We start from the raw sequence: 17,451 nt of genomic DNA, 5'->3' as shown, positions 1-17,451 counted from the left end.
CTATGATGGACTGGTTCAAATTCAGGCTGGATTTAATTGTCATGCTCAGTGTTCCCAGCATAACATTTAGATGCACCACGATACTGACCAAGATAAAGAGAACAATGAAAGATTTGCGGTTAACTTGTTTTCAAATGAAAAAAAAAAAGAGTTTGAAAAATTTTTGCTTGATGTTTTTTTTATTTATTGCAAAGTGTACCCGACACCTAAGAAACTAAGAAAAACTCTAAGTCTAGTGAACCATTGTGCAATTTTGAAGCGTTAAACACAATGCCAGTCATCAACACACTCCTATGAAACAGTTATTCTCTCAACATAAATAACTGTCATCTAATGAAACGTCTATGAATAATGCTCTATTTTACTAAACATGTGCATTCTGTGCAACTGGGATGATTAAAACCAGGCTTATTTCCAGAATTACAGAATAGAAAAAAATAAAGAAGTATAGGATAATCATGCTGTTTTAAGCATGACAATGAGATAACCTGTTTTGAATTCGGCATGAACCAATTTTCCAGCTCTGGCAATGAATCAGCATATGAGCACAGCCCTCTGGGATTTGTTGTGTTGGCGGTGAAGCAGCTTTCCCTCCTCAAAGTGAGTTCTGGAGGAGGGTGTGTGTTAGTGCTGAGGGAGGTGTGTGTGTGTGTGTGTGTGTGTGCGGCTGCTCCTGCTATTCTGGGAACATTATTAATGAGAGGCGCTCAAGCCTGAAAATGAACTGGCAGTCTGCTTCTATGTTCAAAATGTTCTGCGTACATTGGCAAAGGCCACACAGTCATATGCCACACATGCTCAAGCTTGGCACCCTTAATAATATGGTCTGGATGAGAAAGAGATGAGCACAAACCTATTTTGAACTCTTTGCTGGCCATCAGGATTTCTGCATTGGGGATGATGGGAGGGGGCAAGCAGAACTGGAGTCTGTAGGCTGGAATGAGAGAAAGGCAGAAAAAGCTACAGTGTAAATGAATTGAAGAAACCGTTTGCTTTAATGTGAAAGTAGGAATTCAGAAACACCTTGGTAGTTGATCTTGAAAAGTCCGCCTTTTTCTGAGTTGCTGCGGAAGCGTACGAGTATCTGATTGGATGTGCTGCTGGGTGGGTCATTTGGTTCACCATCTGTAAATACGCCAAGCTTCCGTGCGTTCTCCTGTGGTCCGTCCCTGCAGAGAAAGAAGAAATGCGATTCAGTTTACCTAAGCAGCTGAATTCTCCTAGGTTCTCCTAAATTCCAACTTGCAATGCTTCATTCTATCTGATCCGATATATAACATTTTTATAAATGGAGTTCATATCCAGCCACATAAATTCCTCTGCAGATTAACGGCTGTACGTTGTGGGAGTATGCTCTATAGCCTCCGAATTCTCAATCTTGGCTCCTGCTGGCTAGAATGGAGCGCTGAATTACTTTAGGAACTTACTCCTATCTTTCACATCTCTCCATGCAGCTGGGGCAATTTGGCCATTTCCCGATCTCAATTTCAACTACAGTCAGTCAGTTTAAAAACCATCTGTTGGTGTCTCTCTGAGTGTGTGCTAGAGATTACACTCTCTACTGTGCATTCAGAAGAGCCTTTCTGGCTGGAGGATTGCTGTGTGGCTGCAGCATTCATGCTGCCAGGATCAAGCTTTTCCCTGGCTGTCTTACCAACACTTTCAACACTCAGAAAAGGACATTTAATTACATCACACCTTAGTTTGTTGTAAACATGACTAAATGCTGTCCTACATTGAGGTACTACAAGGGCATTGTATTGATAATGTACTCTGGAAAAGCAAGATTAATCAAATGAGGGCCAATGCTTCCTGGGTTAATAAACAAACAAACAAACAAACAAACAAACAGATATTGTCCCTTACTCTTAAAGGAAAATGATCATTGATAGTGTAGCAGTGTTTAATTTTGCTACCACAGCCATTTTTAATGATTTAATGTTTTAATGAATGGCCATCTGTAGATTATTGTATTTTTTTAAGACATATATTTTTTAAGACAATACATACAGTTAGTCTTTACCATTTACACTTACATTTAACATTGTGGAACATTTCTAAGAAAAATGGTTGATGCTGGTGTCTATTATAACTTTTTCTTTTATCACGTAAATTTTGGCTTCCTGAACATCCCATTTCAAAGCTGTTAAGTTCCTATAATAATAACCTCCACTTCTCTGGGAAGACCTTTTACTTGTTTTTGGAGTATGGTGGTAGGGCTTTTTGCTCATTCAGGCATAAAAGCACCGGTGAGTACTAATGTGGGGCTAAAAGGTGCATGGTGCAGTTCTTCCCAAATGTGTTTAGAGGGGATAGGATCATGGCTCTGTGGAGGTCACATGTGTTCTTCCACTTCAACGTTAGCAAACAATGTCTTCAAGGATCTCACTTTGTGCACAGGAGCATTGTCATGCTGGGACATGCTTCAGTTAGGCCACTGAGCTCAAAGAGAAGGCAAATCTTGTTGTTACAGTACACAAAAATATTCTAGACAATTGCTTGCTACAACTCTATTCCAACAGTTTTTCAGGAAGACCAACATATGGTTCTGATAGTCAGGTGTCTGCAGAACTACTCATCATTAGATTGGTGCTACTCTTTTTCACTTTAGCTTGAAGTTAATAAGACAATAAAAATGCTCTCATAAATGTTTCCTTACAAAAGCTGTCTCATATCAACCATTGTACACCAGTTAGTTCCAGTCTACTAATTTCATTGGTTGAGCAGCGTTCCAAGAGTGCTCATATTTAATACTACAACAGTGCGATGTGTCACTGTTTGTGTCTGTGCTCACCAAATAAAACTCCACTTCCTAGTTCCAAACGGTTACTACAGTGTCGTTAGCAACATGTTCAGAAAGCAATGGCAAATGACACTTTTCATGATTACAGCGTTTGACATTAACTATGGAATCTAGTCAGAATAAGACGGAAAAGACAAAGAAACACGTTCAACAAGAAATAAAAACTAAAATAGCAAAAATAAACAGAACATTTGGCCATAGCACTGTTGTAGACACCAGTTATACTTGACTCCACACAGAATCAAAGCTAGACCAGTATTTAGTATACAGCTTGTGCAATATTGCATGATTACAGCATATGATCAACCTGTTTAATATTAGGTTTAGATTCTGTGGACTTTTTTGTCCGCCATATAACTCCTTTTGAAGGTACAAACCCGATTCCAAAAAAGTTGGGACACTGTACAAATTGTGAATAAAAACGGAATGCAATAATTTACAAATCTCATAAACTTATATTTTATTCACAATAGAATATAGATAACATATCAAATGTTGAGAGACATTCTGAAATGTTATGCCAAATATTGGCTCATTTTGGATTTCATGAGAGCTACACATATAAGGAACAGCTGGAGGACCGGTTTGCAAATTATTAGGTCAATTGGCAACATGATTAGGTATAAAAAGAGCCTCTTAGAGTGGCAGCATCTGTCAGAAGTCAAGATGGGCAGAGGATCACCAATTCCCCCGATGATGCGGTGAAAAATAGTGGAGCAATATCAGAAAGGAGTTTCTCAGAGAAAAATTGCAAAGAGTTTGAAGTTATCATCATCTACAGTACATTATATCATCCAAAGATTCTGGAACAATCTCTGTTCAAGGGTCAAGGCCGGAAAACCATACTGGATGCCCGTGATGTTTGGGCCCTTAGACGGCACTGCATCACATACAGGAATGCTACTGTAATGGAAATCACAACATGGGCTCAGGAATACTTCCAGAATACATTCTCGGTGAACACAATTCACTGTGCCATTTGTCGTTGCCGGCTAAAACTCTATAGGTTAAAAAAGAAGCCATATCTAAACATGATCCAGAAGCGCAGGTGTTTTCTCTGGGCCAAGGCTTATTCAAAATGGACTGTAGCAAAGTGGAAAACTGTTCTGTGGTCAGACGAATCAAAATTTGAAGTTCTTTTTGGAAAACTGGGACGCCATGTCATCCGGACTAAAGAGGACAAGGACAACCCAAGTTGTTATCAGCGCTCAGTTCAGAAGCCTGCATCTCTGATGGTATGGGGTTGTATGAGTGCGTGTGGCATGGGCAACTTACACATCTGGAAAGGCACCATCAATGCTGAAAGGTATATCCAAGTTCTAGAACAACATACGCTCCCATCCAGACGTCGTCTCTTTCAGGGAAGACCTTGCATTTTCCAACATGACAATGCCAGACCACATACTGCATCAATTACAACATCATGGCTGCGTAGAAGAAGGATCCAGGTACTGAAATGACCAGCCTGCAGTCCAGAACTTTCACCCATAGAAAAAATTTGGCGCATCATAAAAAGGAAGATGCGACAAAGAAGACCTAAGACAGTTGAGCAACTAGAAGCCTGTATTAGACAAGAATGGGACAACATTCCTATTCCTAAACTTGAGCAACTTGTCTCCTCAGTCCCAAGACATTTGCAGACTGTTATAAAAAAGAAGAGGGGATGTCACACAGTGGTAAACATGGCCTTGTTCCAACCTTTTTGAGATGTGTTGATGCCATGAAATTTAAAATCAACTTATTTTTCTCTTAAAATGATACATTTTCTCAGTTTAAACATTCGATATGTCATCTACGTTGTATTCTGAATAAAATATTGAAATTTGAAACTTCCACATCATTGCATTCTGGTTATATATATTCACATCATTATATTCATATCTGTACAGTGTCCCAACTTTTTTGGAATCGGGTTTGTATAAGCCTTTCATTTTTATTTCAGACAGCACTACAGTCAGAGCAGATTTCATAGAAAAATCAACGTCACCTGACCAATATATGACTTGGATGGTACACTGTCATGCCTTAAGACTGCAAGAAGGCACTAATAACCTGTCTCAGAGAATCTCAGAGGTTAAACATGTGATATTGCCACAGAGACAGATGTTCTTGAAACTTTCGACAATACAAATAGAGAAGCTGTGATGGAGATGAATTATCCACTGAACTTAAGCTTTGGCTGCTCACTTGTCCAGCAACCCATTAAAGCACAAAAAAAGAAAAAGACCATGGAAATTGTAGCACTAGAATTAGCTAAGGAGACCCAAACATTCCTTACCAGCCTTTCAAACCCAATTTATTGTCATGGAGGAAATTATAGCTTGTACGGATTGTTGATTGGTGTAGATGATGATTATGCCACATAATGCTGGCTTAGTTTGTACCAGCAATAAGCAAGATAGAGAAAACTGTTATGGACATGACATCACTAACTGATCAGAGCTGTGCGCTGTGTTATAACATTGTCTGGTTCTAGTACAAAACGTTTTTAAAGCAAGCACAGAACATGGCTGAGAGAGTTGCCTGTCCCCAGCAGCTAGCTCACCAAACAGTAATGAAGTCATGGGGCCCGTGAACTTGCAGCAGGGTGAAATTAAGGCGCACTCCCAATCCAGGGGCAACCGTGATTAGCCATGTGCAGTCTGCAGAGCTCGGGTACTCGTCCGGATAGCCAGGAGAAAATATGGTTCCGTTGTCTGATGCAATACTCCCTCCACAGGGTGCTACCAGGGAAGAGGAAAATAAAATTAATAAGACAGTATGAATAAGAAATTCCACAATACCAAATTCCAAGGGGAATCAGAGTAAAATGGGAGTCTTCCCTTTTTTTTTTTTTTTTTACTCTTCCTCTAATGTGACTCACTGTGACCTAGGATTAAGTAAGAAAGCCTGTTAGCATGCTAGGTCTGGGTATGTTCCAGGGAGATAAGAGAATAACCTTATCCAGGGGACAGGAGAACCAAGAGAGTGGTGGTGTGACATAGATACCGCCTTAAACACATACCCATCGGGCAACAGAACATGGCTAAGACAGGGCTCGTTTCCTTTTTCTGCTCGCGCCCCATTTCCAACTGCACAGTAATAAACACTGCCTAAATCCACACTGCACTTTTCCAGCGTTTGAATATTCCTAGCCTGTCTGAAATTAAATCCTACTGACCTGAGCAGTTTGATTTAACACACATTGAAAGCAGGACCTGGATTCTTTAAAGAATGTACCAGTTTCCTGTGCCTAAATAACCTCATCTCATTTGACTTCTTTTTATAAATTCTTTGTTAATTCCTAATGCAGCATGCTCATGCCCTTTGCCTCGCCTGTTAAATGAAGTATTGATCAGGGCATTGATCAAAAGTACATCAGACTACTGAGCAGAAACGTGCAGTGATTCTATTGACCAGTTCAAGGCTGTGTAGAGGAGAGGGAAGAAGCCAGAGTTACAGGAAAGCGACTTGCTAAATTTGGTGACTGAGTCATTGGAAGAGGAGAGGATAGAGGAAGAGGAAAGGCATGCAGGAGAGGGTGTAGACAGGTGTGAATGTGGTGAACATTGATCACAATTCTCATGAGCAGTAGAAGAAGTGAGGTACATGACAGCACACACGGAGAAAGTCCTGAATCTAATCTATTATGGAGAGCATGTAAGGAGATGTGTCCATCAAAGTCTGACAGAGAGAGAGAACGAGAGACTGTAAAAATGACAAGAGATGGCTTACGGTGACTTCTAGCAGCTATCAAAAAATGTCACTTTCTTCTTAAGTGCTCTCTAAGCATTTTCAGTATGTTTCTGATCAATACGCAAAGACCAAGGGTGAAATGCAATCATGCACAAACTGTGCCAATTGCTATTGATTTGTCCAGTGATAAATACTGCAACCTTTTCTAAGTAATGGAAAAAGAAAAAGTTTAGGTTTAGATGTCTGAGTGTCATACAACTTCTTTCCAGTTTCCTTTTGAGCACACTAGGGACATCCAGGACTAAAAGAGCAAGTAACAAACCTACAGAAATCCTAAAGCAAGCGTCAACTTTCTTTCCGATGCATGAAGTAAGATGCTCTTGAACAAAAGATCCTGTTGAATATATTGCATAATGGTAAAAGTTAAATGTGACTTAGACTCTTTTAAGATTACTACTTGTCAGCCTGAATGAGTTGATCTTAATAAATTCGTAGCCGAGTTCTATTAAATACTACGATAACGTGCTCTCCGTGTCAGTATAATCGGTAGGTCTAATGATAGACCTACAATTAAAGAAAATGTCTACAATCTGCTCATGCTGTCAATCAGCACGATTCGGGCTTTTCTCCCTTTCTGTCCATTAACATACTTCATTTACATTTCTCAGTTTCCGTAGAGCTCTCCTGTGTGTTTCACATCATCCTCGTGGCCTCCTATTGGTGGCTTTTGTTTATTTATGCATTCAGGATTGGTGGATTCTAGACAAACAAGTGTCGCACTTTTAATACAAAAAGATTTAATACAAACAATTTCAGAAACTTCCAAAACTTGTCACTGGCTGCCTTTGGTTTAAGGACTAAATCAGCTTCTGGTTAACTCTTCACATCAGCATCCATTCTTAGTCTGACTCCAAAAGAATTCTTTTATGATGTGTGGTTATTGTGTTTAGTGACAATCACATTGCTGATCATTTTTTTCAGTGTTAACAAATATTTCACCCTGGATGTTGGATGTGGCTTAATATACACTAGTAAATAAACTCACTCACTCTCTCATTTTCTACCGCTTATCCAAACTACCTCGGGTCACGGGGAGCCTTTGCCTATCTCACGCGTCATTGGGCATCAAGGTAGGATACACCCTGGATGGAGTGCCAACCCATCGCAGGGCACACACACACTCTCAATCACACACTACAGACAATTTTCCAGATATGCCAATCAACCTACCATGCATGTCTTTGGACCCGGAGGAGGAAACCGGAGTACCCGGAGGAAACCCCCGAGGCACGGGGAGAACATGCAAACTCCACACACACAAGGTGAAGGCGGGAATCGAACCCCCAACCGTGGAGGTGTGAGGCGAACGTGCTAACCACTAAGCCACCGTGCCCCCATTAAATAAGCTAAGATCTAAATTTATATTACAGTAAAAAAAAGGTGTAGAGATACATTGTCAGGGGAATAAATGAAATAAATAACAATCAGAATAATAAGAGTACAGTAATGGTATCTCACTACTGGGAAAATGTGTAAAAAATGTACCCGCTGGGGCAGAAAATGGCCGGACAGTATACTTGACTGTGTGTTGACATTGAAAAGCATCCGTCTGCTCTTTTAAAACTTGCTTTTGCTTTGTAAGCACTCAGTCATTCCAGCATGCCTTGAGGTCCTGCACTAGTATCTCAGTGCATGCAGCATCTTCCTGTTTCGTCCAAAAAAAAGCTGCTGATGTGACTGTAGCAAAATATAGTGGTTTTTTATTTATGGATTCCCTGGAGCCCTGGGAATCATTACTCTACTACTATGCAGTTATATGCACCAAAAGACTCATAAGAGCCATACTATTTCCTTAAGAGCAGTGATCATATGGCTGCATGAATCCTGAACAAGCGCTTCATGACAACAAGGTTTAATTTCATCTTAGCAGAGGGGTTGTTTTGATTATTTCGGTACTGATGTTTAGATTATTTTGTCAGGAAAAGGTTATGATATTGTGGAATGTTCTAAAAATTGTAAAAATAAAAGTAAAAATGTTAAAACTCAGTGACACATAAATGACACATAAATATGATTACAGCATTCCAGTGTAAGTTAGGCATAACACAGGTGTCATAACACAGGCTTATCTGTCACATAGGTGGTTAAGTCAGCATGGATTCAACATAATATTTTAAATAGAATAGAACGGGGCACAGAAGCCTTTATTAGCGCCTCATATACACAGTGGAATTCTTTTCTTCACATACCCCAACTGAGGAGGTTGGGGTCAGAGTGCAGGGGCAGCTATGATACAGCACCCCTGTGGGTTGAGGGCCTTGCTCAAGGGCCCAGCAGTGGCAGCTTGGCTGTGCTGGGCCTTGAACCCCGATCCTCCGATCAACAACCAAGAACCTTAACCAGTTGAGCCACCACTGCCCACCATGTTTGTAAGTCTTTATAGACATACTTCATACTTTTATGCAATTTATCAAGAAGGTAAACTGATAACACAATCCTAAATCAATAGTTATGAGTTGCTGCACTCTAATAGGACATTATGAGGTGCTGTGCTCTAATGGGACATGGTAGCTCATTGGTTAAGGTGTTGGACTACTGATCCCAAGGTCATGAGTTCAAGTCACAGAAGCAGTTAAATGTAAGCTGCTCTGAATAAGAGCGTCTGCCATAAACATGATAAACCTTTTGATGAAAACAATGCTATAGCTATGCTATCTAATTCTGTATGCTGGTTTGAATCAAGCTACTTAACACGGTTGCATCACATTCTGCCTAATGTTTCAACGGTTTATTGTGTGCGTACAGTTTGTTTGTGTGATTCTCTCGATTCTAACTAGAACAACAGCAGAGAAAGCACCGGAGGAATAGTGCAGTACAGCCTGCATTATGAAATCTAGCTTGCAATTGCATTTTGCTCCCAAAATTCCAGAATCTTACATCCTGTGGTTTTAAATATGAATATATGTATATAAATAGACCTCACAGCAATGTGCTACCTTCATTCTAACTCGCAGGATTTTAAATATTCAGATTTACATATATGGGCTGTAAAATATACATTTAATATATATTTCAAATGAAATATTCTTACTTAAATGATGCAAATTCAACCTACTCCAATCTGACAACTAAAGCAGAAACGGTATTTACAATCACATCTGAACATTACTATTAAAAGCTGAATGTACTGTACCTTCACACCGAGGAAAGGGATGATCCCAGGTGCGGGTTGTACCGTGTTGGCAGGTGAGAATGGACTGACCCATTAGCTGATATCCTGGGTAACACTCGAAGGAGATGGACTGGCCTACATTATACCCAGCACCCACCACTACGCCATGGTGAAAAGGCTCGGGGTCTGAACATTCTTGGAGCTCATAGGCTAAAGAACAAAGACAAACAGACATAAAACCAATCTCAGAAGTTGATCAAAAACAGCTTGTCAGAGTCCAAGACTGGACGGGTAAGCCTATAATAATGTTTTTGTGATTGCGGTCAAGATCGATATGCGCTCAGGCTCTAGACACAATAAAGACACAGCAGATTTATTTATTTATTTATTTTGATAAACTGTTGGGACTGACTGTACAGGAAGTTTAATGACTTTTTTTTTTTCTCAAAAAAAAGTACAATTCAGTCTAAAGTTTTCACAAGGCTGAGATGGACAGGGTGACCGAGGCTTTTAAATAGCGTTACACACAGGTAATGAACCATTTTGGCTCTGACTCCAGGCTCAGAAAGGTCATAGAAAGATCACCTCGAAAAGCAACTGGAATTCTTCTGGACTGCACATAAATTTGACTTAACAAAATCTAAGGTCACTCGGTGGTTCTTTGTATCGGCATTCTGACTTCGTTTTAATAGCGCTCCTTAATGACATTTCACGGAGAAAAAAAAAATATCAGAGGCTGATCTGATTCCTACTTCATGTTAAAAAAAATCCTGCACACACCCACCACAACCAATTTAATTTTAAAATGCCAAATGCTCAATGCAAGGGTGAGAGACAAGCCAGGGATAGAAATCTGACTAGGGAAATTGATTTCAATGGATCAAAGCATCTTTAGTGTGCAATAAGCCATGCGCTGAATATGAAGTCTGATTTATATGATGATGTTCTCATAATTATGTAAATATTGATAGCGCTTTTCAATTCTGCAAATGTTTATTCCAGCACCGATTACAGTTGCCCTTTCTGAGATAAAGTTTAATTTCACATTCCTTCTTATAAGTCATGAGCCTCACAGACTACATATCTGAGGGAAGCAATTCAGGTTCACTAAATTTTTACAGCTTTATAAAATGAGGTCTGTAACTGTAAGTAACTGATTAAGGAAGAATATAAATAACAATGGCATTTAATTAATTTCCTTATTGGGAGTGTTTTTGGATGCTGTTGGACTACAATGATGTAATCCTGCTGGCTTTGATGGAGCACTGCGATAAATATAACACCCTTAGCCTTTTTTTCGATGTACAGATTTACGCTTTATAATGTATGATGATTTAACTTGGAGCTCAAGATATTCACACATTTTTACCTTGATAATCAAATCTGAATCCTGGTTTATTCTGGGAATGATCACTGTGGAAGTACACTGTGGTTTCATGGGATGTTGTTAGAAGAGATGCCGGGACATCCTGCCCACTGAATCGTCCAATCACAGTGCTAGTGTCAAAAGGGCCGTTCCTGATCTCCAGAAAATCATGGTTGGCCTCGGTTGAGAAATTAAGAAACTGTATGTGGGCTCCTGTTTAAAATAAACACACAATGTTAGAAGTAGTAATAATTAGCACTTTCATATGACTAGTTCCTAATATTGCACAAGATTGCAACAGATTGCTAAGCTAGTTTGATTTCATTTTCTTCAATCCTTAAAGTATCCTTTGTTCTTTCTTAAAATATCTAGCTTTAAATCTTTTTACCAGAGGCCAAAAAATTCATTTGTGCCTGTTTTGGTGGTGCACATGTTCTGCACTGAATTTCTTTGTGATGCCACACTCCACAGTGGTGGTTAATGGCTCATATTAAAGTAGACACTTTGGGCTTTAAGGAAGTTGTTTTAGAAGTATTTCTGTTTTTAGCTAGCGCAATAAAGGCAAAAGAGAAAACAGAAGAAAAAAAAAACAGTATTTTTTTCACATAAATGTTTGTATCTTCAAAGTAAATGGAGATATCAAACCCATTTCTGCTCTCTGAGATGCCCCAAGTGCTTATTCATAAGCATGTAAAATTGGAAGGTGCTATTTTAAACCCCCATAAATTTTGTTTAAGGTTATCTACAGAGGTAAAAACTTCTCGCACTGAATGACAACCGTGTCCTGGCTAATTTTATATCAGACTTGAGGCAATAAAAATACATCACTTGTTTATACTGAATGGAAAGAACGTTATATTGGTAGAAAGGGTTCAGCAATAGTTTCTTGCACTACCCACAATGCTGCTTGACTGCCTGTTGATAGTCTGTGCCATAACTATACCACATTGCATTCTGGAACTTTGAATCAGCTCTTTACTGTCATCACTATATCTACATTTAAGTTATTATTACAATGGCATTGAAGGCCACTGGAAAGCGATGAGTGAAAAAGAAGCTCTTGTGCTTTTGTTTTTAATATCAAATCATGGAAACCTGACCCTCGTGGTTGAATACATGTTTTTCTGCTATTGAATGCCTTTGTAACTCTACTAGAGTCAAATAACTTTGCATGGCCATTACATCTCATGGCTAAATACATCAATAGGATTTCAATTTGAATGTGTTTCTGGCTGAAGTTTTACTTAACAAATGTACAACCATTAAAAAAAAAAAGTTGTTTCAAATAACTTCTTTTAAATTTCCAAACAGGATTACATTGATTGCGTTCAGTATCCTTGTCCTTACCATAGCCGACTGGTAAGTAGATCCTCCAAGTGCAGTCGCTGTTGCTAGGGTAGTTTCCAGGGAAACCAGGACTCAGGATGGTTCCTTCCATCTCTTCTCTGATCCCACCACACTGTGCTGCAAGAATGGAGGACAAGAGAAAAAAAATGCATCTGGGGAATATGCAAAAAAAAAAAAAAAACACTTTGCATGTGGAACAGAAGTCTGAAGTGACATGCTCTTGTGTTGTCTTAGCCTCTATCACCTCTTTTTACAGCTTTTTACAGAAGTGCTCATACTTTTCCTTTATTTGTGCTAGCTGACATTTCAAAGGCATCAAAAGCCTCAAGCTGCTTTGTAGCTTTGATTTCAAACCTGTTTTCCTGTTTCTTTTGGGAGAGTCCAACACCTTCCCACACCATTCTCTTAGCGTTCTGTGTCTAACCCATCGATTGAGTCCAACATCCCGTTGATAAAAGCCTTGGCAAGGCTCTGTAAATACAACCCATGATCCCTCATGGAGAACAGAAAAGCTCAAACTGTTCCGCATGTCTGGACAATCAGAAGCTCTCAGGAAAATGCTTATGCCGGTGTGAGCTACGGCTCTCTCCAGCAGTTCCGCCAATCGTAGTGCGAGACGGAACTAATTAGTACAGAGTAGGTCACAGCTATTACTCATGTTTGTCAAAAGCCATGCACAGCGATTGTGACATGGCATTCATGTTTCCTCTTCTCTCTGGCTTTATCTTTAATACACACACACAAATTCACTCATGCAGTGTAGTGGAGCTGTATCTATAACGGACATGGTTTGATTAGTGTTTACTGTTGTGCAAGGCCTTGATGTTGTTATTGCGGTGCAAAAGGTCCCACCTGAGAGCTGACTGATAGATGTGTGGCCTTGAGGGCCCTTTAATGGCATGTCTGTCACCATGCAACCGAACACTTCTAAACTACTGGACGGCTTCCATTTGAATCAGACAGATGGCAGCAAAAGCAATAAACTCTTTACTGTCAGAAGCTGTCTGTCTGTCGGTACAAACATGTTTGCATGAAGAGTGCTTTATTGGAAGAACTTCCATTTATCAATCCAGGGGATCTTAATGAATACCTCACAGCCGAACCACAGACCACCAGGATTTAGCAACTTCTGAGTGAGTGAAAGTGGAGAAAGTTAAGAGACAACAATGGTGCAACCATCTTGACATGAGAGCGATACATTTATAATGATGGAATCTTTGGTGGATGGAAGTTAGCAGTAAGCCCAGCAATGGCACACATTTTTTATTTAATCATTAATTTGTCATTAAGCCTCCTGGTGGTCCAGTGGCCCAGGTTTCAGCTAATACAGCCACCGAAGAGTTAACTCTCAGCGCCGGGCCCAAGCCTAGATAAAATGGAAGGGTTGCGTCAGAAAGGGCATCCAGTGTAAAACCTGTGCCAAATTCAAATGTGCGGACATGATGATCCGTTGCGGTGACCCCGGAGCAGACAAAAGAACAACAACTCATTGTTAAAATTAATCATGTTTGTATTTATATTGCCTCCTGCTGCAAAATATTTATAGAAAAGCTGGTGAAATAATTCAATTAAATTTCATTTGTAAAGTGCTTATAACAATGGACATTGTCTCAAAGCGGATAGAGAAATACAAAAAGTCAGAACGAATTACAAAGCTATTGGGTGGTAACAAAATAAGGTGAGAAATTTAAATAACAGAAAGAAGAATGATAAAGATGAGTCTGAGAACATCGTTATAGCTCAAATTACTGCAAAAAACACATTATCACTTGTATCACTTGTGCTCTGTTTCATTCATTCATTCATTTTCTACCGCTTATCCGAACTACCTCGGGTCACGGGGAGCCTGTGCCTATCTCAGGCGTCATCGGGCATCAAGGCAGGATACACCCTTGACGGAGTGCCAACCCATCGCAGGGCACACACACATTCACACACTACGGACAATTTTCCAGAGATGCCAATCAACCTACCATGCATGTCTTTGGACCGGGTGAGGAAACCGGAGTACCCGGAGGAAACCCCTGAGGCACGGGGAGAACATGCAAACTCCACACACACAAGGCGGAGGCAGGACTCGAACCCCTACCCTGGAGGTGTGAGGCAAACGTGCTAACCACTAAGCCACCGTGCCCCCCACCCTTGTGCTCTGTTTATCATCCTCAAATAAGCATATGGAAGTAGTATAAACTATTTTTGACTGAGGGGTTTAAACATGAGGTAAGAAAACGGTTTCATACCAATGCAGAGTGGTGGAGGATAATTCCAGCGCCGCACTGTTCCTGGCATGCAGGTGATATGTGACACTCCCTGCCAAGAAAAAGGCATGACAATGAAAGGATTTAATCATTTGTTGATCAATCCGTTAGTTTATTAACACCAGCTCATTTTCACTGCATTGTAATTTAGGTCTTGCTTAGCGTGCACATTAAACAGAGCTTTGATCTCATTTTCTGGCCATAGAGAAAAAAGAAGTGAGCCTCAAAGTGAGCCTCAAAGCCAAGCCCTCAAAGCATCACACAGAGCTTCAGAAATGCTGCTGTTGAGTGGCTATGTATCGAGTGGTAAACACTTAGCCGGCTCACCTGTAAAGTATATCCAGGATCACACTGGAAAGACACGACATTGTTCATCTGTAAACGCTCCCCCACTTTAAAACCATTCATAGGTATAACAGGTTCAGGACAGCTTGTGAGGGACACCGCTGGAAGAGGAAAGGAAGACATATTACTGTGAGATTAAGAAATTACCATATAGCATTTATGTAGGTTATATTTAACAAATTGTATATTATCACACACAGATAGATAGATAGATAGATAGATAGATAGATAGATAGATAGATAGATAGATAGATAGATAGATAGATAGATAGATAGATAGATAGATAGATAGATAGCAACAGTTTGCTGATGTGATGATTAGATGATTAGATTAGATGGCCTTTTATTCAGAGTATCTGCTCTCCTGTATTACAGACATGTGGGAGAGATAAGGCTAAGAACGCTCTCTGCTCTTACTCTTGTATTCTAGCCTGAAGCCGGCCGCTGACACGCTGATATCTGAGAAGAAGTGCAGGTACAGCTGGTTGGATGTACTGTTCAAAAGTCCTGGCACTGAGGTTCCTAGAGAGAAAGAGTAAAATATGTCCTTACTTTAAGAACATTATTTGCATAGCACATTGGGACAATTCTGAGAAACAACTGCCTCACAAGTTATGGCTAACAAATATCTAATTGTGAATTAAAAATATTGATTGATGCCAAATATTTGTTTATTTCATGTTTAACATTTAAGGCAGACATTTGCATATATTTTATAGACAGTTACTCATATAAGTGTGAAATAAATTCTCTGGAATCCCATATTTAATTTGAGTACAAATTAGTTTGCCATAGAGTTAAAATTTTCTTATTCAAACTTTTCACAGACAGGACGTGTTAGTTTCAAGTCTAAAACAGTTTCAGAGTAATTGACGATTATAGTAAAGCAAGCCATACATTTAAGTGACCAGTCAATATTTTATATTTATCAGTATAAAAAAATCTCAGACTTATTTATTATGAGTCCCAGGATCCATCAGCAAACCACTGGTGTAAAATGCCTTATTTTGCTTTACATGTAGTTTTAGTTGTTGAAAATGTCAGAAACACATGTACACTTATAATTCTTTATGCTTTTTAAACTCTTGTTACAATTTGTTCAGGCCAAAAGAAAAAGAAGAAGAAAGAAGAAGAAGAAGAAGAAGAAGAAGAAGAAGAAGAAGAAGAAGAAGAAGAAGAAGAAAGAGAAGAAGAAGAAGAAAAAGAAGAAGAAGAAGAAGATGGAAGAAGAAGAAGAAGAAGAAGAAGAAGAAGAAGAAGAAGAAGAAGAAGAAGAAGAAGAAGATGGAAGAAGAAGATGGAAAAAGAAGAAGAAGAAGAAGAAGAAGAAGAAGAAGAAGAAGAAGAAGAAGAAGAAGAAGAAGAAAGAGAAGAAGAAAGAGAAGAAGAAGAAGAAGAAGAAGAAGAAGTAAAAGAAAGAGAAGAAGAAGAAAGAGAAGAAGAAGAGGAAGAAGAAGAAGATGGAAGAAGAAGAAGAAGAAGATGGAAGAACTCTGTTCAGACCCTCAAGGCTGAATCTACCCTCCCTTCTTCTTCCTTTATATAATTGGAGATGTATTATTTACACATCTCCCTGGGGTATTTCTAACATTTGTCCAAGGTTGTATTCAATTTAAAACAATAAACAAATCCTAATTACTCTTAACAAATGACGTATTTACATACAAACAAAAAAAACTTTTTTAAATACTTTATATTATAACTATATTTTGACTAGTTTGTTAACATTTACATTGTGTTAACTAAATAGTAAGTAATGCTCTTGTTATCATGAACCAGTTCTAACTAAGCATACACATACTATACAAACAAAGAGAATAGTACGTTAGCTAATTTATTGTTTACCTATAATAATGTAACATGATTATTGACCAGTGTGTTGAATACTCAAATCTGATTGTTCAGAATGAGAAGCTTTGCCTTAACAAGCAGAGACCCAAAAAATATGGTACACATAGACAAACATACTGTATTAAGGGCTAAACACAGTACAGGTGAACACACTCAGGTAACAAAGCAACTACAGAACACAACAACAGTGTGAAACATTAACAAAATGCACTGTACTGTTTGTCATGCTGGCAATTGTGCTGCATGCTGAGAGGGATGTCATGAAAATTAACTTTATTATTATTATTTTTTTAACTATGGCTAAAATGTATATTGTGTCATTCAATAATAAATAAAAAAAATGCAATAGTTGGAAAACTGCTTTGTCTAAGATTAATTAAACACATGTTAAACAATAATCAGCATCAGGGGTGTAACCCTGGGTCTTTTCCTACTACAGTACACTTCTTGTATCCTTTCATAATGCAGTAGCAGTTTTATTTTATCTCCTAACAAATGCACTACTTGACCTCTTCAATTCCCATAACCTTTAGATAGGTCCATACATACACAACGTTCCTTATTCTTGTAACATTTCTGTTCATCTTACTTTATTACTGAGTAGCTCAATTCAGTTCCTAAATATTATCGCTTA

The 17,451-nt window shown here is 39.0% G+C and overlaps 1 protein-coding gene across 1 annotated transcript in view; it reads right to left on the bottom strand.

The window, feature by feature from the left end:
• Positions 1–17,451, bottom strand: part of csmd2 (CUB and Sushi multiple domains 2) — a 250,762-nt gene that overhangs the window by 48,688 nt on the left and 184,623 nt on the right. Inside the window, exons 36-44 of the mRNA XM_060897641.1 lie at positions 15,384–15,488; positions 14,949–15,067; positions 14,604–14,673; positions 12,364–12,480; positions 11,020–11,229; positions 9,672–9,860; positions 5,349–5,526; positions 1,024–1,169; positions 854–934 (exon numbers count right to left, since the gene is read on the bottom strand). Of these exons, the coding sequence (XP_060753624.1) occupies positions 854–934; positions 1,024–1,169; positions 5,349–5,526; positions 9,672–9,860; positions 11,020–11,229; positions 12,364–12,480; positions 14,604–14,673; positions 14,949–15,067; positions 15,384–15,488 (1,215 nt within the window). The remainder of the gene's footprint in view (positions 1–853; positions 935–1,023; positions 1,170–5,348; positions 5,527–9,671; positions 9,861–11,019; positions 11,230–12,363; positions 12,481–14,603; positions 14,674–14,948; positions 15,068–15,383; positions 15,489–17,451) is intronic.

Source organism: Tachysurus vachellii, chromosome 21, assembly GCF_030014155.1.
Source record: "Tachysurus vachellii isolate PV-2020 chromosome 21, HZAU_Pvac_v1, whole genome shotgun sequence".
In the NCBI taxonomy this organism is placed as follows: Eukaryota; Metazoa; Chordata; class Actinopteri; order Siluriformes; family Bagridae; genus Tachysurus; species Tachysurus vachellii.
The sequence above is the reverse complement of the archived record's forward strand: the minus strand, read 5'-3'. Positions and strand labels throughout refer to the sequence as shown.